Genomic DNA, 25,662 nt, shown 5'->3' on the forward strand with positions numbered 1-25,662 from the left:
CGAGTTAAATAGTTTTCAGCAAAGAAGTAAGATACTTTTTGATATTTCAGCATGCAAGTGCAAAGAATTCGCTCAATGTATCTGTCCTAAGGATAAAAAGGTTCCTAAACGAGAGCAAACTTTTTTGACCGATCAAAAAACGTCTCGGATAATGGTAATCAGCGGAATCGACGTAACTGCTACAAAGAACATTAAAAAAACTCTAAAAAGGAACTATGAACGAGAGAATTGCCGAAACACATCCTTAAGCACTTCAACGTTAGCTGATTTAAATGCTAGTATTTCTTCAGCGACATCATCAGAGACAGAAAAATCTGATTGCTCCATGATCAAAGGCGTTATTAAAAAGAAAATAAAAAAATCGACGCTTAATTTTCCTACGTTATCGAAGACATGTGATAGGTATGGAGTGTCTGACAGAGCAGCAGCAGCAATAGCATCATCTGTTTTGTTCGACATTGGGTCTGATGTTGAGGTCATTGATCGGCACAAGTTACGAAGAGAGAGAACTAAAACTAGAGAAAACATAACGGAAAATGCAACAATTACAGAGCTCTTGGCCTTATACTTTGACGGGAAAAAAAGAAAAAACTTTGAATATTGTTAAAAAGGGCGGTAAATGCTACAGGACTATGGTTGTGGAGGAACATATCTCACTAATTCAAGAGCCGGGATCTATTTACATGGGATACGTGGTACCTGATGTTGGGACAGCAAAAGGAATAGAAACCGCGATAACAGGGTTTCTGTTACATAAAGAAGTTTCCCAAGATAGAATTATGGCAATTGGTTGCGATGGTACGAATGTAAATACTGGATAGTATGCTGGAATTATAAGACTGCTAATAATTTGTTTGCTTCACATGAACGAACTGCCTTTGAGACATCTGTTTCTTCATCTCGATGGGGGTACTTCGGGACCTAAATCTTATATTGGTCCACTGGGAAAATCACTGGAAACCTGTAAAAAGCTGCCTGTTAAAAAATTTAAACGCATCGAAGGTCAAATGCTACCAGAAAAGGCCAAAGATCTGAGTTCAGACCAACAGTACTTGCATAAAATTGTCTCGGCGGTAATTTCAGGTGAATTTCCAGAAGACCTAGGCAATAAATCTCCAGGAAAACTATCACATGCCCGTTGGATCACGCGTGCTAACCGAATACTACGTTTGTATGTATCTACTGAAGAACCATCTGAAAATTTGAAAACTCTGGCTACTTTTGTGGTCAAAGTTTACGCACCGTCTTGGTTCTCAATTAAAAATAAACCATCATGCAAAGATAGCACGCGTCATCTGTTCAATATCAAAGGCCTCCAGATACCTGCCAGAAACTCTAAAAAAAATTATAGATCCTGTTATCCAAAGAAACGGCTACTTTGCGCATCCTGAAGGGATTCTACTTGCGATGATAACAGATGATAAAAAACATGTTAGAGAGCTGGCAGCCCGCCGCATACTAAAGGCACGCAGTACTGCTCAACCTCCAACACCTAGGATGTTTCAAGTGCCATTGATAGATTTCAATGCTTCTACATATATTGATTTAATAAATTGGCAGGAAAACTTAACCGAACCACCGATTTTAAAAAACTTATCGGACCAGGAAATTCAGAATATCGTGGAATCTGGTGGCGAAAGCGAACTATTGTTTATAAGGCTTCCCTGCCATACTCAAGCTGTTGAAAGAGCTGTAAAGAATACGACAGAAGCTTCCATTTCTCAGTGCACAAGAAAGTCGCGACTAGGTGCCATAAATGCCAAACTGGAATCGCGGAACATAATGCCTAAATTTGAAACTAAAAAGGATTTTAAACCTCAATAATAAATATATAATTTTTCAAGTTTGTTTCAAATTTCAAGAGCTGTAAAGACTACGACAGAAGCTTCCATTTCTCAGTGTACAAGAAAGTCGCGGCTAGGTGATGCCAGGCTGGAATCGCGGAACAAAATACCTAAATTTTAAACTAAAAAAGGATTTTAAACCTAAATAATAAATGTATAATTATGTTTCAATTTTTTTTTTTAGAGCGATGCCTTAATAAACATCTTAATATATATTGTTTATCATTTAACACCTACTTACCACTAAATTAATCATAATGTATCGTCTTATAAACTTTTTTACCCTAATTTTCAATTTTTGGGGTCACTGCGGAGGCAGAAGATCTTAATTAAATGAAATGAAAAATCCCACGTATTTTTATTTTAACATAAGGCACAAATCCCCCCCTCTTAGAACTCTGAATCATAAAAAAAAAATTTTTTCATACATCCGTGCTCCAGGCTAATATGCATATGCTATGCTATCGTCACCTGCCAATCGTATCGTCCTGTTTTTCTGAACTATAATTATACATAATTTTTCTTTCACTGTTTAACCCACGCAGTTAAATTTATAATTCCATCCTTTGACAGTTATTGGTAAGTTCTTATGCTGATATTTTCTACCCAAGTATTCAGCATAATCAAATGCGGAACTGCGCTGTGTCTGACGCGACCATGCTTAACTTACATGACTTACACCAATCGGTACACGTAAGTTAGGAAATCCATTATTTTACATTCTGTTTGAGAAACTTTTAAATATCAATTTGACGTAGAAGTACCTTTTTATGGATTTGTATTTCGAATTTTTGTTGTGTGTTTTTGGGGTGTAATGCCGTGTTGCGCTAACTCCTTCTTTAGCCGACGTTTCGGACAGCGTTGCAGTGTCCATCATCAGGGCAGATCCGGTAGATCCGAAGATGTCTTCTGATCTACCGGATCTGCCCTGATGATGGACACTGCAACGCTGTCCGAAACGTCGGCTAAAGAAGGAGTTAGCGCAACACGGCATAACACCCCAAAAACACACAACAAAAATGCTTTTGGCCGTGAAAATCTAAAAACTTACTTGTATTTCGAAGTTTTCGATTGAAAAAATCACAATTTCAAAAATATACGGAATACTTGGTTGTACCGATATTTATGAAAAGCCGGTCGAATATACCGATTGTGTCATTTGGTATAGAGATGTAGATGAAGACGGCATCAGATTACTTTAATAATAATAATAATATTTAGATGATTTGTATATCGCCGTTTTTGCGCAAAATCACCCCAAGGGCGCTGAATAAATATTTAATACATTTATACAATGATCTTTGTTATTACTAACTATATATGAAGATAATATACAGTACCATACTTACCTGGTAGGTCACTTGGGATTAACACTTAATTAACATAAATAAATTGTTTATCAGCGAAATTTAGAAACAGGATTTAGGACATTATTGGGCATTTGGATATAATTGGACTTTCTGTCGGGAATGGTAAATATATTTTAATGGTACGACAGCTTAAAAATGTAAGTTTTTAGTTTAGACCTGAATTCTGTTGGACTTGTTATGGATCTTATTTATTTATTTATTTATTTATTTATATATAATTTGTACATTTATTTATAACAATTACAGGTAATAAAGCCTAAGACGTTATAATTGTACCATTTATGCAGTGTATATGCAATGCCAAAAATCTCGTAAATGCGCTATAGGACACAAAAAATAAATCTAATTTTTTATCTACCGCATTCAAAAAGTACGTAGCTCTCCCTACAGGTGAGTTCATTAATAAATTAGTGCGGCTTGCTCTACTATATAGAAGATTGTGATGACGTCCTCGAGAGTGATACTCTGGTACAAAAAAAATTAATTGGGCCAGTATCTCATTATTAGATAAGTGACCGTTTATTAGTTGGAAAAAATATTTAAGCAAAGCAATACCTCTACGTGTCTCTAGGGAGTGGTAATTGGTCATGCCTAATATATAAATCGATGGGTAAAGCCAAGGGTAACGTCCATAGAGCCGCGAGAATAAAAACCTTAAAAATTTTTTATGGACTCTTTCAATGCGTAAAGTGTATGTTAATTCATGTGGAGCCCAGATGATCGAGTTTGATTCAAGTACACTTAGGACTAGTGTGTTATATAATAACGTCAGTGTTTTTGTGTTACGAAACGGATATGAGTTTCTAATTACGAAGCCGAGAAGCCTGTATGCTCTGTTTATTAAATCATCGATGTGTTGGTGAAAAGTTAGTTTGCTGTCGTAAATAACTCCTAGGTCTTTGATTTGGTTTAGGTGTTGGAGAATAATTTCATTGATTGTATATTCAAATACATGCGGTTTCTTTGATCTTGTATACGAGACGATATTGCACTTGGGTGTACTGAAGTTCAAGCCATTTATTTTGGCCCAGTTTGAGACGCAGTCAATGTCACGTTGAAGGAGAATACAGTCAAGATGGTTTTTTATTGAGCGATATAGTTTCAAGTCATCTGCAAATAGTAAATACAGCGAATGTGTGATGACTGAACCAATATCGTTAGTAAAAATCAGAAACAGAAGTGGTCCAAGGATGGACCCCTGAGGAACTCCAGAAAAAACTATGAATTCCAAAGAACTGGAACCCTTATAATAAACAAACTGTCTACGATTTCGAAAATATGAAGCAAAAAAACAGAGTAGTCTTTTGGAAAAACCAAATGAAGCTAGCTTATTTAGAAGAATTTCGATGTCAACCTTGTCGAATGCTTTTTCCAGGTCGAAATAAGCAACATCCACCTGTCCCCGATTGTCGAGAGTTTGTGATAAGAAATCTGAGATGCATAAGAGGTTTGATGTTACTGACATCTGGGGTCTAAAACCATATTGAATTATATTTATTTATTAGTTCCGGAGGGAGATGCTCCGAAAGCGCGATCACCAAACTTAGTATTTGGCTTGCGCTTAGGTTCCATCAGTCAGCCTACAGCTGCTGATGTTGCTGATCTAAGAGTTGACTGCCTCAGACCAGTGTTTTACGGGACGCAGAGATCAGAGATGTAGGGTGGGGCCATTTCATTGATGGATTTAATCTTACTTTTGATGACGATTCTGTCAATCGTTTTCAATTGTCTTAGCTTAAATGTTTACTCAGTCAAAATTAAAACCTCTATTTTAATTATTTACTAACACTTATTATTTGTTTATACAAAATATTCTTACCTACATAAAATTTTCAAAGGTCATCAAATAAGAGTTGCGTTATTGATACAACATTCTTTTTCCTGCAGTTTCAGGTGTATTTTTGGGATTAAACCTATTCCATAACCGTAACACAGTCTTGCCATGGATCTACTAAATCCAGAGAGTGTTTCCATCAAGATGGAACCATGGCCCCAGGAAGAAGACGGAGGTGAAATGCCGAGTATGGATTGTGGCCTCCCAGATGTAAAGAAGGAATGTTTACAGTACGCGGAGTGTACTCTCACAGCCAGTAAGTTGCATTGCGTAAAAATGTAGAATAAAAAAAAGTTATATTCAAAATCCATTTTCAGGTCAGAAATTTGCTGATTGTTTCCCAGTAACGGTGTGATTTTTCAGTTTTGCATTTATTAATATTTTATTTTCTTTGCAATCTGACGATTTTAAGTAAAACAATAAATTGTTCAATACGATCAATTGTTTAACGAATACGTTATAAAATAACAATAACAGAATGTGATCCGTGGTTAATTTGGAAATAAATAAATAAACTTGAATTTACTTTGAAAATGTTGGTCTCCCATTAATAATCACTCACATTGATGGAAAGGTTTATCGTAAAAATTTACTAATATAGGTCATAAATGTACTTTTCCACATAATGTTAAATCGTGGAAACTATTTTTTACACCGAATATAGGTAAACAAATGTTTTTTTTAGACTGTAAAATAAATCTTCCCTTTTAAACAAACGGAATTGAAGAGGGTGACCACACATTAGTTTGGAAGGGCCAAGACAGCTATATCAATTAATATTTTTGAATCGTGTGATATATTTTAAAACATTTTGTAAGGCATAAGGCAACTTCGCAGTTACTGAACCAATGAGTAGTCTGTACTCGTTTCTTTGGATGTTGCAAACATTACACCGCCGGTACGATGTTTGTCTCTTTGAGTTAAAAACAATAATATAAATAATAAAGTTATGGGAATTGGTAGTGAGACAATGCAAGATAATGATGTTGTAGGTCGTGTTTATTGGTGAGTCAGCATTATACATTGGTGAAGGTCATTGTGTTTATTGAGTCAGTTGCCGAGACGAGGAGATGATGTAGGACAGATGTTGAATACTCCGGTTGCTGCGATGATGTGGTGGTCAATCGCGGGTCAGTGAGTCGACGCCGGGCGCTGGTGACCGGGACTCGATGAAGGTCAGGTACTGGCGAAGAACGTAGGTCTTCAGGCACTCCAGTGCTGACGAGACGGCCAAAGGTGCGATGGACCTTGTAGGCAGTTGAACGGGCGCGGTGTGACCAGTGAGGATGCTGCGTGTCCTCGTGGTGGTCATGATGCGTGGAAGAAGCGCTGGTCAGAGACGCTGGGACCAGGGCGCTTGTAATCCGAGTAGCGCCTGCCAGGGACGACGATCCGGACAAGGCGCTAGGTTGATGTCCCGGTAGAGTCCATGATGGTAAGGGCGAAGCCGGGTATATGTCCTTCGTGGAGGGGCACGGGGCCCCCCAGTTGTCACTCGTGTTGAGTGGAACGATGTGGAATGATGACTGACTGTTGACTGACTATGACTGACTGATGTACTTCGGTCCTCCACCGCTTATATACCTGTTGATTCCTTTGTTGTCTGCCACGGGTTGGAGTAGCGTCTGGACTTCGAATCCGCAGGACCGCTGACTCGGTTGTTTAGCACATGCCGTCTGGTTTATGATTTTGATGACGGAGCGGTGACAAACCGCTACAAAGTTTACACAATAAAGCATGACGTATTCTTCAAAATATGAATGTTTATAAACATAAAATAATATCGAGTTGTAAACAATCTCCGGTTACTGGCGCCCCAAAACTAGATCAAGATAAGGGGTTCCCTGTGGTCTAAACAAACACACATCAAATGCGTGTAGCAACTGCTGTGTGGCATATCTTTCGTTAAGAGATTTCTGTGAGATACTTGTTACAAAAAAAGCTTTTTTTTTAACAAAAACAAAAACAAATTTTCTTCAGGGCCTCCTGTGTGGAGTTAATATAAAAATAAAAAAAAGTTAAGTTTAAAACCCTCAAGTAAGTGTTGACAAAGCATCAGGTAAATGGAAAATCCTTTTACTTTGGTCTTCAATCAGCAAATAAGAGTTACACATAAAGTCATCCACGCTCCGGGCCTGCGAATGTAGCCAGCCGTCCACTAGGCCAGAATTCTCTGATATAATGTAAGATGCATTAAAAACACATAAAATATCGATTAAAACATTATTTCTCTAGATTTATAAAACTCCGTACAGAATAAGCTCAAGAGTAGCTAGTACTTCCTTCCTGAAGCGGACATCGGGGGTCTTTGTTTTTTCCTAAATTAAGCTGTTTGCCTATTATCCAAATTCCCGCCTCTGCAGGGTAAATCAATGGTATCTTCAATCATGCACTTTTTTTAAATAAGAAAAGATTTTCTCATTCACTCTTTCGGAGAGGGATGACTGTTATTTCTGATGTACGTATTGTTGTTTGGTTTTACTAGGTGACGTAAAAGTGGAGACTGTTACCTGCAATGTAGAACCAAGACCACGAGAAGAAGATGGAGAGGGAATTCCCTATGTGGAAACTCACAAAGAACTTACGGATGTTAAAAAAGAATGCCTAAAACACGTTCAAAGAATTATCCAGACAACAGGTAAATAACGAATCGTGCTATCTTTTTTTCGTTTTTGTGAATGGTGCTAAGATTTACCTATTCGTTAACTTTTTCAGATTCATTTACAGATCTAACGACACATCCTGAAAAACTATTATCTTGTCCCCATTGTAACTTAATCAAAATCTCTCGGAGATGGCGATCGTAACAATTCAAAATGTATTTAGTAAATTTATTCGAGTTAGATTGTTCTTCTTGGAATACAAATGATCACTGTCACTACTGTTGTTTTTAATGTGGAGACTGTTAACATCAAGAAGGAACCAGAAACCCGAGAAGCAGATGAATGGGAAATTCCTTCTATAGAAATTGACATAGACCTGCCGGATATTAAAAATGAATGCCTTAAACGCCCTCAAAGAATTACTTACACAACAGGTATTTGTGCTTTTTTTATTTTATACATTTTTTGAACCAACGGTACTTTCAAGTATACCTTTATTCGTTATCTTTTGCAGACACATTGACCGATTTGAAGACACATTCTGCGGAAAAACCATTCTTCTGTCCCCATTGTAACTACGCCTGCTCTTATAAATCTAAGTTAGAACGTCACTTGCGCACCCATACTGGAGAAAAACCCTTTTCATGTTCTGACTGCAGCTATTCATGTTCTCAAAATGGAGCTTTAACAAGACACATGCTGATTCACAGTGGAAAAAAACTTTTTCATGTTCCGACTGTAAATATTCATGCTCTCTAAAGGGATATTTGGCGATACATAAGCTGAATCACAAAAAGGAAAAACGTTTTTCATGTTCCGATTGCAGCTATTCATGTTCTCAAAGGGGCAATTTGACGAGACACATGCTGACCCACAGTGGAGAAACACCTTTTCATGTTCTGATTGCAGTTATGCATGTTCTCAAAAGCAACAATTGACGAGTCACATGCTAACTCACAGTGGAGAAAAACCTTTTTCATGTTTTGACTGCAACTATATATGTTCACGAAGGGGACAATTGAAAAGACACATAATGACTCACAGTAGAGAAAAACCTTTTTCATGTTCCAACTGCAGTTATGCATGTTCTCAAAAAGAACATTTGACGAGACACATGCTAACTCACAGAGGAAAACCTTTTTTACGTTAGAAATCCGGTTATTCATGTTTTCATGAGAGCGATTTGACGAAATACATGCATGCAACACATGTACATATGCTGTCTCACAGTGGAGAAAAACATTTTTCTTGTTCCGTGTGTTAGTATACATTTGCATAAAAGTGTGCCTTAGCAAGACACAACGGACCCATTTAAAGAATATACTTGCTCAAAACTAGCGATTATAAATTTTGTCTGTCGTAACACCAGGGATTCTCAAGTATTCAAATTTAATTTAATTTAATTTTCGCTCTGCAGGTAAAGTGATAATGAATATATTTCAGTCATGCATTAATCAGCTGGATTCATCCGAATTATATTATTTGACGAAAGATGGCACCACTATTCCTGTTTGGTTGATTTAAGACTAAAGGATTAAAATATTTTTGTCACAATAATGTGGCAGTACTTTTGGAATTACAATGTGCTAATTCAAGATTATTCTAAATTCTACTCTCTTGAGAGCTGTTCGTGATAGATTATAAGTTTATGGTGCGAATGCAAGTTATTATTGTGCCGATTGCCGTCCGCTGCCGAATTTGGAGATTTAAGGAATTGCTGTAAACTCAATGCGAGTGATATTTTCGGTGAGTCTTCTGTTTTAGTGTATTTGGTGGCTGGATTATAATTTATTACTTTTCCTGCAGAGTGAATTTTGTAATCAACCCATTTTTTCATAGGTAATTAATTATTCCCTGGTGGTCTGTGTGACTTACAAGCCAGATCAACACCAGAAACCATTATTTTCTAGTTTTTCTACGTCACATTTCTAACACGAACTTTAAATATTTTGATTATATAATTATTATTATTATATGGCACTTCTGAATTGAGTGTTATTTGTTTTTGCTATAAGACCTAGTTCCATAGTTTGCAATTAATTATTTCTATAAAATATTCAATATATTTTCTATTTCTTTTAGAAATATTTTGTGTATTTATATAGTATTACCTTATGTTTGTGATTACTCTATGTTTGCTTCACTCAAATGTAAATTATTATCCTCGATACAGGCTAAGTTCTAGTGAGGTTGATTTTTGTGAGAAAAAAACAAGATTTATTTATAGTGAGATATAATAAATAAATAAATTCGCTAGGAAAAAATGCTTCCAGAACAGGTTCATTAATTTTTAATGGTCAACATAAAAATATACATTCAAGTAATAAATAATGGTACAGAAGAAAAAAGTTGCATTCTTAAGTACACAGCACTGTAAAACAGAAGTGTTTATATAATATGAATATTATGATGTTTGTCTGTCACTGTGCACTGAATTTTAAAAAATAACGTTGGTAAGTATTCCTAAACGTATGGATACATACGACAATGCTTACCTGATTTTGAGCTTTGAAAATATTTTTCAGAAAAAATGCAAAAGCCGGTTAAAAGTTTTAACGTAAGTCTTAAAATGTGTGTATTCAAGATGGATAGTAAATGAAACATTTTGAATAGTGAATTTGAGTAATCTGAAAGTATGTTGCCTGTTGTATGCTGATGATAGCTAACTGAATGGAAGATCTACAGTCTCTCGTGTCTAGGATGGACGAAATATGCATGAAGAATGAGTTAGTGATGAATGTTAGTAAGTGTAAAGTCATGGTGTTTGAAAGAGAGAGTACGAAAATTGCGTGCAATATAGTTGTGAATGAGGAATACTTGGAGCAGGTGGATGAGTTTGTGCATTTAGAAAAAATTAGAAATTTAGTTATTTTATTAAAAATTTAGTTGTGAACATTTTTTCACAGACTTATATGAATTTATTATAAAAACAAAATATTTATATTGTTTGCAAAATCTTTAATATAAAAAAAAGAATCATTCATTAAATAGTGTGCATGTCATCGTGCTATATGGCATTGCCGCCTTGCGAGCCGCACGTGGCACTGTAATGTGCTAGGAGGGAGTGGTAGATACGAGCAATAATTTAAATTGGAGTAGGTACGTTGTGGGAATTACCTGTCTATTTAGTTCTGGTCACCACTCATCAAACATGGCAAGAATCATTTCAAACAACCTTCCAATTCTAAATTCTAAACTCCGAGAATATCATCACCACCTCTAGTTTGTTGTTAAGGGATCGCGCATTCCAGGAACCAATCGCAAGCTTTCTGCCCCTATAGTTGGCATGTCGTTCTAATCTCATTTCATAAGTTATTGTGGAATTTATCAGAATCGCGGAGGGCTATAGACGGTAGGTAATTCTGTTTGTCGATCGGTTCGACTACTTGAACACCCTGTACTGACGGAGATTAATTATTATTTTCATTACTATTGTTATTATGAATAATTTTTAGAACGTATTGTTCCACCCTACATAAATATTTTGTTTTTTGTCCACCGCGACACCCCAAATTAGTTAAATTATATCATTTCGTGTCTCTAAAATATTGCTTGTTAAAGTTCTTTGTGATAAAAATATAAAGCCTGTGTAGTGTTAGTGAGTTACAAACATATATTCAACTTGATGTACTACCTACGTAAGTTCACCTTTAAAGTGAATTAAAAAGGTGATTAAAATTTATTATTTTTACAAATAAACCAAAGTACCTACATGCATAAGGGGGTAATTCTAGTTGTTATTTTAAATAAAATGTATTAGCTGTTCTGTAGAATTATTTAATTAAGCTATAATGTGTTAGTGTAGTAATATAATCAATCATTAATTTCTCAGGTAAATTACACATTATAATACTGTAGTTTTCCAAATAAAAAATGTAACGGTGATTTTATCAATAGCATAACATACATATAATGAATAAAATATGCTTTATTCATAATCTTTTGATTCTTATATGAAAAACATATTTTTTACACATTTTTATACGATAACAGACTTCATTCATCATTGATATCAAAATCATCATTTTTTTATCTACGCAGGCGATATATTAGAAAATTTTGTTCAGCATTAGTGACAGTATTGTTACAATAATATGATTCTAGTTGATCTACTAGTAACAAGATAATTTATCAACGATACTATTTCAGAGGACTCAAATCAGTTACTGTTCATTTTAAATAAAAAAAATTAAATAATTAAGTATTCGTTTTGACGATAAGAGTCGAAATTTTTCGATAGTGTTAATGTGTCCTGCCCATCACCAAAAGGGACAACACAATCTTCCTTCCCATCTACTCCCGTCCTACGTCTCTTTATCCTATACCTATATCCCCCATCCCTCCCACACCCCTCAACATATCTTGTAATAAACTGACATCACTTATATTGTCGCACTTGTATAATTATTATTAGCAGAATACTTTGTAAAGATTATATTCTTCTTGGTATGTCAGTCCCTATCTTCGCTATGGGAGATATTTTATTTTAATAAAAAGACAAATAACTTTGTTTAGATCACTTTATTTGTACACAATCAACATGTTTCGTGAACAATGTTCACTTCTTCGGGATCAAACGTATACTTAACTTAAAAATTAAATATAGATTACATATTGTCGGAAAGGACAGAAGGGAGGGAGAGGGGTAAAAGTGGGGAAAGTTTATCAATTAGGGATTTCAAAGCCATTAGCAGGGAAAGACTGGTTAAGTTGGAAAAGGTTCAAAAGAGGGTTAACAAAAATTTGCTGTTTATTAATTATGTCTGCCTTATTATTAACATTTTTTATTGTTTCTAAAATCTCTAACTTATTTATCTGTGATACCTTATAGCCTGTATGCAATATTTTAAGTCCATGGTGTTTGTCAAAATTATGATTATTGTTTAATAAATGATCTGCGATTTCAGACTCGCTATTCCCATTCAATGCCCTGAGATGTTCCTTAACCCTTACTTCAAAGTTTCTATTTGTTTTACCTATATAAAACCTATTACAATCTTTACAATCGAGTTTATAAACGCCCGACTTTTTTGTTTTGATGTCGCTGTCTTTGTTGTCAAGGATGAATTTTTTAAATTTGTTATTTGCATAAAATGCTGGTTGTATATTACCGGGAATACTTTTGCTAATTATTTTCGACATATCGTTATTAACAAATAGAATTATTCGCCATTGATTATTATTATGTTTAGAAAAAGGGTAGATATATAGTTTTAAGAATTTCTGTTTATTCTTTTTATTAAGTATTTGATCCACTAGTTTAGTAGAATTACCATTATTAACTGCTATTTGTTTAGTGAGATTTAATTCCAAAGTAAAATTAGGAACAGACAAAGGAATAGTAACTAATCTATTAACCATAGAGAGAAAGGCCGCGAGTATCTGAGTGAAAGGATGATTTGATGAATTATCTATAACAGTATCGGTGTACGTATCTTTACTGAATATATTGAAATCTATTTTATAACCTATCAGTGTTAAATTTAAATCTAAGAAATTTAAGCTCTTCTCTTTCCGCCCATATGTAATCTATATTTAATTTTTAAGTTTAGTATACGTTTGATCCTGAAGAAGTGAACATTGTTCACGAAACATGTTGATTGTGTACAAATATAAAGTGATGTAAACAAAGTTATTTGTCTTTTTACTAAAATAAATAATGCCATCACAAAGTGAAAACCTTTCTGAAGAAGTTTTCTTCGAATAATTATATATTTTATACTTCTATCAATTTACTCCCTGGCGGGAGCCCTTGCAAGTGAAATGATTACAAAAAAATACCAACATACTATATGTAAATTAATTTGAAATACTTACTGTCAACTTTACGAAAATAAAATTGTCTATGACTTCATTACTGTCTACTACTTAATATTAATGGTTAACCCATTCATGACGAACTATTTTTTTTTCGAATTTCGCGCAGAAAATTCACAGAGTGGTTGGTTTTGAAAGTAGAATAAGAACGTTTTTTTCGGAATTTGAAAAAATCGTCTCCTCATCCCGCAGGAGCATCGAGAAGGATGAGGTCCATATGGATCTTTCGGCAAATAACTAGTCAGAAATTTCATTTTTTCATCTTTATTGTTCAAAAAGTGTAATTTTCAACAACATTATTTAGTGTGATAGCCCTCGAAGCATTTCACGCATAGTCCGACCTTACATGTGATGCAACGGATGCGCTGCTTGCTTTTACAAGATGCACAAGACAGTTTTCCTCCCTTATTAGTCTCAGTTATCGGTATTGGCCCAGGATAATGGGGGACGGAGGTATCATACTGCATCGCCGTTTGACCTATTTTGGTGAGTTTGTCGGGTGCCTTGAAGTATTTCTTGATAGAATACTTCTCGCAGTAATGCTTTGATATTTCTTCACGGAATTCTAACTGCCCCAATTTAAAATTGCCCGTGGCTTTGCGCTTCAGAAGCCAGCAATTCTGAATGGTTACATCAATGGCCCAGGTAAAAATGGACCACCACCATTTCTGTTGGCGAACAGTAATGCGATAACATGCAACGTTTTGGTCCATTCTGTCAGTTCCGCCCATATTCGTGTGATATTGATGAATTGCATATGGCCTCTGTATACTGATCTTTTTTTGCTCCTTCCGTGAGTAACGGCTTGCTAGATCCAATGGATTCTTTCCGTATTTTGTTGAAGCTACAGAACAAACAGCGTTATCAACCCATTGAGTAACGTAGATGGGGGTCTTGCCAAATGATGTCTGCGCACTTTCAGTATGTCCTCGAGAAAGCACACCTTTGTTGTATTTTGACATTGTTGCCTTCTTCTTGGGGATAGGAGATGAACTGGGAATCCGATTGTCTCGAATTGTACCTGTGCCATTGTATCCATAGTACAGCAATGGCATACCCGTAAAAAGATTATCAAAGTAGAAGTGATATGGCAATTCGCGCTTTTCCACTGGCAATTGATCGACCAACATAAGTAGTGGTGAAGCATTCAAGCCTACAACACCATACTCCTTTGGAATCCGGGGATTGCTGCCTTGGTAGATCTCAAAATTGATCAAGTAACCGGAGGGTGTATTAAGGCTCCACACTTTATATCCGAATCGAATGGGTTTGCCTTTTATGTATTGCTTACATCCATGGTGGCCATAGTATGGAATCATCGATTCATCATAACTTAAATTTTCTTCTGGGTGGAAGTTTCGCATAAACCGTTCAATAAGCCTATCTGTAAATGGACGTAACTTCCACATCCGGTCTGCACTATTGAACTGATTTGGTGAAGCAAAGTGTATCATTTTGTGTATCTGTTCAAATCTATCACGAGACATGGTGGACGCAATCTGCTTATTGTAGAAAGGGCGAAAGCTGCTCCAGTACAATCGAGTTGATGGAATCGGGCATAATCCCGATGTTATAAGTATACCCATGTACGCTTTGATATCCCCGACAGTTAAAGGTGATACTTTATGACTATTTTCAGGGTCTTGCTTGGTCTGATATTTGTTGGATTCTGTAACGATGAATTCGTACATTTCGTTGTCAAAATTTAGTTCAAATAATTCCACCGGTGATAAAGCAGCTACGTCGGTATAATTTCCTTCGGGAAATATGCTAGAAACAATTGGCGTCACATCGTTAGACTTCCATTGAAACATAGTTTTCGGACCAGGCATACGTTTTGGAATGCGATAAGGTGGTTCAGCGGGATCATTCACTCTGTCTCCAGTACTAACACGGCATCGTTTCAAAGGAGGCTCGAAAGAAGTGCTTGCAGACGCTTGACCGTGTGATGCTGAAGCGTCGAATAAATTTATGTCGAAGTCACTGAAAGTTGAATCCAAACGCTCGTCTCCGAAATGCTCTAGATTAGGGTTCTCTTGATCTGAATCATAATCGGGCGTATCTTGTCCCCTTTTGTGTCGACGGCGATTTACGATTTGGCAATTAGAAAACAATTGCGCTCGAGAAATATTGGCAATTATTCCACCGTCATCTTCATCAGCTGAAACTGCTCCGGACAAATCACTCTCATTTGGCGGCTCCACATACACATCCACATCCACTACCTCATCATCCTCCAAATTCGTATCCGATTGTTCTTCAAGCAGTAACATCACTTCTTCAACAGTCAGACCCCTAAAAAACAAGAAAAAACAATGAAATCTGCGAAAAATTACAATTTATGTATAGTGAGATCTGCCGAAAGGTCCATATGGAGCCAAAAATCAAAACCTTCAATTCAAAGTACTCTCTTTGATACAATAAGGATTATTTTTGTAACAATATGTCTATAAATAGTTAGTAAATTTCATTCTTTACGGATCATAAACGGTTTTGGAAAAAAAAATCAAATCTACACATAAGTTTATTGGATTACTTACTTCACTCGCTTTGACATTTTGAAAAATTTGCACTTTTTTTCAAACTCCGTTTATACACGTCTGTCCACGCCGGCACATGCAAACGAACTGAGCGCCTCTAAGACAAACGTGTTCGTACATGCTTGTAGACTACATAAAACTGAATTTCGCATCGCCATTTTAATATATCGGCATGATGTGACTAATTGAGGTCCAACACTTTTTCGAGGTCCATATGGCACCTTCGTCATGAATGGGTTAAGTCATGGAATAAATTTGGCGTTTTTAAGGAACATTTAGAGTTTAGTATAAGTAAAAAATGGCATTCTGTCAAATAATAAGTTGGAAAGGTTATTTATGAACAAAAAATGATCATTTTTACAGTACTGAAAAAGCACCCAGTGGGCGCTCCATAAAGAATCTTAAGGTTGAATGTATTTTAAGGTTATGTGTGTATTTTATGTGAAAGACATATTAATATTATAATCGGTAATGGTTTAGTCTCCAGGTTTTGATATCCGCGGGGATGGATTATTTTAATTTTTCATTCTATTGAAGAATGACTTCACGGAATAAGGAAAAATATTATGAGATTTCAAATCTCCATTAGGAATATTCAACTATTGAGTATTTCTTAATAATTTGAAGAAGGTACGAAACTTATTTGTATTATTTATTCAGTATGTAGATTTTATAAATTTAACGTCATATGAAACGCTTACAAATTCGTTGTCATTCAAATGCACTATTACTATAAATTCATGCTACGTGTAAGTAAAATATTCAATAATCCGCCTAGAATTGTAATTTTATATTTCGCATTAGTCAGAAGTACACTGGAATATGCATCGCCTATTTGGAATCCACAAAATAAACTTTACATAGATAGTATAGAACGTATCCAAAACAAATTTATAAAATATATTACCTACAAATTCAACAATAACTTTTAGTCTATTTCTTTACTTTTGAAATATTGTTTCATAACACCGTTTTACCCAAGTTGTTTAATTTATCATCTCATACTTTTATTTATTTTATTGAGTACAGGTGATGATACAATGACACATGTACATATACATAAAAAAATACTTTGACTGCCCAACTAGGAGGAATTCCCGTTTTAGGACAGTCAAAATTGAATTAGTATTCATGCACGCATACATATTTTGTAAGAATAAAAACAAAAAAGAAAAGTAATATAATATATACATAACTAAAAAAAAAAAATGTCCGGAAAATCGTAGTACAAGCGGGAAACTGGAGAATCTACACCACATGGGGAACCCAAATAAACATAAACTTTTTTGATTTGAGCATTTTCACAAAAAAAAAAAATATATATTTTTCGGCTATTTTAGGGTTAAAGTTTTTTCTGGTGTTTGGGGTTGAACAACATATGTTTTAACCCTGCAGAGCAGAAATATTTTATGATTACACCGGATTAAATGAAGGGTGATTTCAAAATAATGCTTCAAATCCGAGTTTCTGCATTTGTTTTACTTTCAAATAGTTTTAATTAGTTGGGTAATTTGATCTTCAGTAATAATTTATAAAAATTTGATTAAAAAAAAAAAATCAACTTCTAACTCGATTTACTCGATAACGAAAGCTCAAATCAAAAAAAAATATACTACAAAATCGACTCCAAATGTGATGTAGAATCACCAGTTTCCCGCTTGTACTACGAGTTTCCGGACACCCTGTATATGTATAACTAAAAAATAATGATACATTAAAAAAATATTATTATAAAAGATTAAAAGCAAAAAGTTATAAAGTTAACTGATGTTAACTTGTTGTTTGGTTTGTTTAGTTTTGTTTATTTTCTTGTTTTCTTAATGTGTTTGATATTTCGTTTGTTTTATTTTTGGAAAAATGTGAGTTCACACTCTTTTCTCCCTAATTGGTGAAGCCAGACTGATCGATTTACGAAAAGCACCTATGCTTTCCTTTTTCCAAGCATCAGGTATAAAGTTGTAAAGTTTTGGGCCTAGGAATGAAAAATGTCTTTGAGCGAGTGAAGTTTTGGTTGTGGGTGGTACGATTGGATTCCTCCGTGAGTGTCGGGTGTCATGAGAGTGGTCGATAGATGGGTAGAGATGACGTTTTTTATGAGTGTTCAAAATTATTTTCCTCATGTATAATTGTCTGACATCTAGAACTCGTAACTCTTCAAATAGTGAATCGCTGTTGTACCTAAAAGGTTTTTTCATGATTACCCTTAGTAAGGATTTTTGGGCCTTTGCTAAGTGGTCTAAAACCATTTTTGCGCATCCACCCCAGCCTAATGATGCATAGTCTAATAGTGACCCACACATAGCGTTGTAAATGAGTCTTAAATCTTTTTGACATAGGATATTTCTAATTGGCATAAAGATATGCGTCAGCTTTCTAACCTTAGTAGTCACAAGGTCTATATGTCCGTCCCATCTAAGATGTTTGTCGATAACAATACCGAGATATTTTATACTGTTCACGCATTCTAATTTATAGCAATTACAGATAGTTAATTCGATGCATTTATGTATGAAAATATTGTATAATTCTTTGGATTGGCCCGCTTCTGTCGCACTAAATCGTATAAATTTTGTTTTTTCTGAATTGAGAGTCAAAAGATTATAATCTAACCAATATTTAAGCTGATTAATACCGTCTTCTGCTTTGTTGTGTACAGCATTCCAGTTTCTTCCTTCAAATATTAAGACAGTATCATCCGCAAATGTTATAATGTGATTGGAGGGATTACTGTTACACAAATCATTTATATAAATACTGAACAGAAGTGGTCCTAGGGTACTCCCTTGCGGTACACCAAATTCTATAAGGGCGGGATCTCTAACAGTATCATTAATTTTAACTTTTTGATATCTGTTCGCTAAGTAACTATCCATCCATTTGAATAGCTGTCCCTGAATGCCGATGGCCTGTAGTTTTTTAAGAAGTATTTTATCCGAGATGGTATCAAAAGCTTTTACCAGATCAAGGAAGAGAGCGATGGACTTAACTCCCTGGTCAATATTATTGGAAATAATATCAGTCAGCTTAGCAATAGCATCTTCTGTTCCTAAACCAGGTCGAAAGCCAAATTGGTTCTTAGAAAGGATCTTATGTTTTTCTAGGTAGAGGCTAAGACGATTTTTGACGATTTTCTCAATAATTTTTGAGATTGAATTTAGTAGAGATATAGGCCGATAATTTTGTAAATCCGATTTGTCTCCATTTTTGTGAATCAGTATGACAATTGATTCTTTTAAGTGGTTCGGAAATATGCCTGATTTGAAACTAAGATTACAGATAAATTCAATAGTACTAGCTATAAGTGGTTTCAACACTTTTAGCAAATTTGTTGACACTTTATCTGACCCACAAGCATTCGATGTCTTGAGTTCATCTATCATTTTCATTATTTCATTAGTCGTAGTTTGAATCTCATCTGCTTTACAATTATAAACAGTTGAAGGTATGTTGGCTAGATCGGATTCAGTTTTCTTACATTTATCGAGTATTTTGTTAGCGAGTGGAATAGTGTTAGTTGTAATAGTTATTGGTAAGTTCTAATGGTTAATTCAAGGAATCCATTTGGGGTTTTTAAGGAACATTTAGACAATCAAGACGTCATATTTGCTGTTTTTATTATATTATTTCGAAGACATTAATTAAAATTTTACCGGATGAAAGAAATAATTGATCAAAAAAATAATTAATTAATCATCCTGTATATTTGCCTAGACAATTCAAGAAGTAAATGCAAAATATGGTGAAAAAGCCTATAAATGACATAATTTTTTTTTTTTTAATTTCAGCTGGACAGAGCGGTGTGTGCAATGCTCTGCCTGCCATAAAAGTTTACATTTAGGTTAATACATAAAAATAAAATGAATAAAGAATAAATAAAAATAATCAATGCACTGATGAGCACATTAGGACTTTATGGTGGCTTGGGTGAAATTCTCCATCTCCGGTGTAGAGGCGCTCCCTGCCACTGGGCAACGGCCTGGACAAGAGTGTTGTCCGATCTCTGGTAGCGCTGACTCGTCCCGGCTATTCTGTGGCGCATCAAAGCAACGAACCCATGCACCCTTCCTTCGGTGAACATCTGTGAGGCGCTGCATCGCCAGGGGAGGCCAAATAGGGCTCTGTATGCGTGGTTGTACTGTACTCGGAGTGTGTTCATGACGCCTTGTGTGTATGTCGTCCATAGCTCGCTAGTGTAAAAGCTCATACAATATGCTTGGAAAAGTTGCTTCTTCACCGGAGGACTGCATTTGTTGAATCTCCTGGCAAGCATGTTAGCTCGCACACTCAGTACTCTTCTTTGACGTTCTATGTCTTTTCTATCATTTAGGTCATCGGTGATGACATGCCCCAAATATTTGATTTCGCTGAAAATTTTCAGATTGGCCCCGCCGAGACGTATGGGTGGAATGACAGTGGGACCAGTATTTGCTTTGAATATCAGCAGGGATGACTTTTTAGCATTGTACATCAGCCCGTGACTATCAACGTACGCTTCGCATATTGCCAAAAGTTTTCTCATCGCTCTTACCGATGGAGCTAGTATGACCATGTCGTCTGCATAGCTAATATTGTTCATACATACCCCGGCAATATGGCATCCGATTCTTGTCGTATTTAGTGTTTTACTAAGTTCATCCATATACACGTTGAAAAGCACTGGGGACATTGAGCCTCCTTGTTTAACGCCGCACTTTAATTTGGCTGCTTCTGATAGGCTTTCATTCCATCTGACAATGTTTTCCTGTTGGTTGTACCATGTTCTCCAAATATTAACAATTTGTGGTGGAACTTGTCCTTCGGTCAGTTTTTTCCACAACGCATTATGACAAACCCTGTCAAAGGCTTTGCTTAAGTCTAGGAAGCATGCGTACACCGTTGTTTTTCTGGCTTTATAGTATTCGATTGTTTGTTTCATGCTATATATGGCCATATCAGTAGAGCATCCAGCTTTGAAGCCCATTTGAGAGTCCTCTGTATTGAGCTTGTCTTCCGTTAAATTTAAGATGACCTTTTCGAAGATTCTTGCAATTATTGTGGCAAGAGATATGGGTCTATAATTAACAGATGATGTCAGGTTCAACTGGCGGCTTTTGGGGATCGGTATTATTATTGTTTTGGACAGCTCTTTCGGAATGTGTCCGTGGCCGATGATGGCAATGAAGAGAGAGACAAGCAGTATTGTTAAATACTCCCCCGCATGCTTTACATGTTCTATGACTAGTCCATCGTGACCTGCATATTTACCTCCTGCCATGTTGCGTATTGCTCGCTGGATCATCTCAGGTAATATGACGATGGACGGCTGTTGTTCTGGTTGATGCGTTGTTGTTTCAATCTCTTTAACCATTATTTGCGGTTAATCTGGTGCGGAGCAGAATGTATTTCTGAAAACTTCAGCAATATCTTTATTTACAGATTTTACATCAATCTGGCTCGGTGCGGTGTATTTCGCTTTCAAAATGGCATTGGTTTTATTCCAGAAAGATGAAAAATTCTTGCATTCAAAGCTGTTCGCTATTTTGTTCTGCTCAAAGCTTCTTTGACAATTCTTATATTTTTTCTTAAAAAGCAATCTGGTTTCTTTTCTAGCTTCCATGATGGAACCTTCAGTAGGTCGTCCATTCTGCAGCCAATTTATATGTGCATTTCTAGACGCTTCATAATATAAGGCAACCTGCTCATTCCAACCCACTGTAGCCTTCCATTTTCTCCCATTTTTTGGCCTTCTCCCTATGTTAAACGCAGATATAGCTGAGTTACTCAATGCTTGTACAATGTTTTTGTATAGGTCATTGATTTGGGCTACATTCATCGTGGTGCTGTCATAAGTTTCTGTGTTGGTTCCATAAATTATCTGAAGTTGACCTATTGCAAATTGGGCATACCTGGAGTAGGACTGCACTTCTACATGACTTTTGCGCCGCCATCGACACGGATCCTCTACTTTGTGTGACTTGCGGTATATGTGGGTAGCCCATTAGTTCTTAGAGTGGTGTGCATTGGTCTATGATCAGACCAGTCGGACTTGTAGTCAATATACATATTTTCTATTGTATTGAGTACTGCCTGAGTCACTAGACAGTGGTCGAGCCACTTTGTGGTATTATGTGCATCGCTTACGTATGTGTAGGAGTCGAGCGGGAGTATGTCAACATCCGCAATTTGTAGGTTATATTCGGAGCAGAATGATTTAAGCTCACGTCCAAATGGCGAATTCATGTCGGCATTAAAGTCTCCCAGAATAATACAATTAGGGTTGTCTCTTTCCTCAATAATTATCGTGTGCATTTTTAATAGACAGGATAAATATTCCGGTAAATTATTAGTGCTGTCCACTGGCATGTATAAACTCATGACAAGTAATGTTCCAGTGTCGAGTGTGATATCAATCGCTATTATCCTGGGAGTTTCACAGTCGATTGTCACTGCCTTGAATGATTTCCTCCATAGTATAGCTGTCCGCCATATGGTCGTCCTCGTAGTGGGCCATTAGAGACGTCTACCGCTGAGGTACCATAGCTCATGAATTCAGGGTGAATTTCGCTAAGAAAATCTAAATCAGTTGGTATAAGCCATGTCTCTGGTAATAGAATGATATCGTTTGTAATACACAGATTTGAAATAAATTTTTCTACTCTTTTTACAGATCGGCAATTGATCGAAGTGATGTTTAACTTATTCATTTTGTTTTGTTCCTTTCGTGGTTCGCTCGATAGCTTCTCTGTATCTTCTGAATACGATGCCTTGGGGCCAGAAATCGTGATTCATCACAGTTTTAATGTCGCTTTGCTGGATCATGATTTTAAATGTCCTGAATGGAGTTTCTTTGAAAGGTTTTAGGATTTCAACATTAATTACTTTTAAACCTTTATTTTCGCAAAATAATTTTACATCTTCTGTGTTTGTTTCAAGTGCGAAACGAGATACATATAGCCCTATTGAAAGGTTAGCTATTTTTAAATTTCCTTCATTACTTCCTGTTCCACGATTACTTAAGAATCGCTTCTTGCGATGTTTATTCATAACAACCGTAAAACCATTGTTTACGTTTGACGCGTTTGACAGTGAACTGCTTCGGGCTGCTTCGGTTTTTTCCGGCTCTCTTCGGGCTTTCTCAATAACACTAGCATAAGTACGAGCATTTCGTTAAGATTTGCCGTCGTGCGCGGCTGTAGGTTGCGGCCATATTTGCGTATTCTCGTGATTTGCATTGTTTTCGTTTGAAATGTCAAGAGAGTTTATGGAAGGACTCACAATTTTTGGTTGTGCATTAGAATTTGAGCGTTCATGTGTGATATGGCTGACGGTTTCTTTGATTTGACTAAGTTCCTGCTTCAAAGCATTCAAATCTAATATTGTTGCCTTTGCGGCAATTTCGGTTTTCAGTAATATTAAATCTTTAAGAAGTCTTGTAACGTCGACGTGGTCAAAAGTAACTGGTGGTAACTTGTTGAGTTCACGGGCGACAAACGTAGGAAGTTGGTCTGGATCGGTTTCCTTCATGATCTTTATGATATCTTGCAATGTTTTCGTTATTTTGCCATCGCCTTTTCTCGTGATACGACGGCCAGGGACGGATTCTAACAGGAGGCATTTAGCACTTTCAATTTCTTCCTCTTGGAAGCTTTTGGAACATATTTGTACAATGCTCACTTCAACAAGAACATCCACTTTATTTTGTACGAATGTTAATAATTCGTTAATAATAACTCGACAGGCGCAATTCGTTGACATTTTAATTGAGCGGTTATAAACGCGACTTATGGCTATTCAAAACCATAGACAATAAAATAATATAACTCCATATACAAATACTTTTCGCAGAGATGTGCTGTGCTTACACTGCCCTGTCACTCGCTACCTACTTAATGATGTGCGGATATAAAAATAGATAGAATGCCAATCAAAACTATATTTTTTAGGAATATCTGTTATCCTTAACCTTTCCCTTACTGTGCTAAAAAAATCCACACGTTCCGGTGCTGTGTAGTCAATACACATCTCAAAATAAGCAATTTAATATCGGAAAAATATGAATATTCATAGTTAATCACTTATGTTTATTGTATATTATATCAAGAGTGATAATAATTGTAGTATAATTGCTGAAAACATGAAAAAACCATCGGCAGATGCTAAACAAACGTGCAAGGAGTCCATATCTAACGACGGCCCGCGACCGACTGGCAGCAGGTGCTGGACGGATGGGCCATGGGCGCTGGACTCACACACACAGCTATGCGGTCGTAGGTATCGATGGTCCAAATACAACTGTGGACGTGTGGATTTCTCATCTTCCCGCATAGCGAACTAAAGCGGGACATCAAAAGCGTGTCATTTCCTCGCACACTCTTCGCGTAGCAGTGTCACACGGTTGATTGTATTGGTGTATTTGTTCCTGATTTTTAACAAAACACTCTGATTTTTAATTGAATTTGAAAACTATGTAAAATATTATTTTTTAATTTGGTGCATAAATGTATAACAGAGGAATACCTAAAATCTGAACCCAGAATTTATTATATTTATAGAGTTATTAAAGTTATTAGTAGAAATGTGTAGTAAATACACACCACAGATAGAGAAATGTTAAAGGAAAGGTAATTTTTAAGAGTTTATTCAAAGACAGATTATTTTGAGACACAATCACGAAAGTGCTAAAAACAGAAAGAGAATAAAATGTCACCTTAAATCATATATGTATAAAAGTATCGATAAAAACTAGTTTCCTATATTTCGCATTATTTATATAGGTTTATTTGGTTATACCCTATATTTTTATATTTCGCGGAAAACCTGGCACGATCAAGTCAACCAAATACTTGAGTCAAGCCATGTCAAGAGCCAAAATATAGAACCAAAATAATTTAAAATTACTTGAAATTTGAAATCCTCCAAGTAAAGGATTTGATTTGAAATCATTTATAAGAAAGGTTTCTTTCGGAGAATTTGAACAATTGATCAAATTTCAAGGTTCTGTGAAAGTCCTATTAAAATTATGTTATTTTATCTTTATAGGCTAGTAGCTTGAGAGAACTGAAATAGTAACAGAATTTTGAAAAAATCTTTCACAGAACATGAAAATTAACTTTAAAATTTGAAGAATTATTATAATTCTCCGATACAACCCGTTCTTAGACTATAAAATATGAAATATGAAGATGTGGTTTTTACGACTTTATCGAATTTTGACATTTCTCTGACTTTAACATTAAAATTAAATAAACAGTATTTTTTATTTCATTTAATAAGAGTTAAATTTATTTTTTAAACTTCCGATTTAGTTGTCCGGGTTAAGTCTTCCCCAAAGGAAAAACTTAACCCTTCCACTCACTTTTCCACAAATGATCAGCTAGTCAATCAACACTATGTAAGTGCATTGTATAAGTAAAATAAATACAAAACAATACAAGAACAACAACACGTCAAATCACCAGATATCAAATGGGAAAAAAAAAAAAAAAAAAAATTCACCGTCTCCAGATATTTTCATATCAGAGGGTTCGGCTCGGTAGAACTTCTAACAGGGCCTATAAATCCTACTGATCCCTCAACATAAATATTTAAAAAATCTTTTGTTATCCTACATGTATTCAAAATGACCGACTTTTGCATCTTTATATATAAATTTTTTGATAGATCTAATACGCCTAA

General features: G+C 35.6%; 2 protein-coding genes across 2 annotated transcripts; one reads left to right on the forward strand and one right to left on the reverse strand.

Moving 5' to 3' along the window:
• Positions 1–2,294: 2,294 nt before the first annotated feature.
• Positions 2,295–7,694, forward strand: LOC149415757 (uncharacterized). The gene is made up of 3 exons (XM_089641628.1): positions 2,295–2,423; positions 5,102–5,304; positions 7,534–7,694. The coding sequence occupies exons 2-3, from the start codon at positions 5,157–5,159 to the stop codon at positions 7,692–7,694; spliced, it is 309 nt and encodes a 102-aa protein (XP_089497754.1). The 5' UTR covers positions 2,295–2,423; positions 5,102–5,156.
• A 6,070-nt stretch (positions 7,695–13,764) lies between these two features.
• LOC149415758 (uncharacterized) lies at positions 13,765–23,742 on the reverse strand. Its single transcript, XM_089641629.1, has 4 exons — positions 23,604–23,742; positions 20,061–20,760; positions 15,562–15,763; positions 13,765–14,136 (listed from the first exon to the last, which is right to left on the reverse strand). The coding sequence occupies exons 1-4, from the start codon at positions 23,740–23,742 to the stop codon at positions 13,765–13,767; spliced, it is 1,413 nt and encodes a 470-aa protein (XP_089497755.1).
• Positions 23,743–25,662: the final 1,920 nt, after the last annotated feature.

The sequence above is a fragment of the Hesperophylax consimilis genome, chromosome 17 (genome assembly GCF_061612785.1).
Source record: "Hesperophylax consimilis isolate HC1 chromosome 17, BYU_Hcon_1.0, whole genome shotgun sequence".
Taxonomy (NCBI): Eukaryota; Metazoa; Arthropoda; class Insecta; order Trichoptera; family Limnephilidae; genus Hesperophylax; species Hesperophylax consimilis.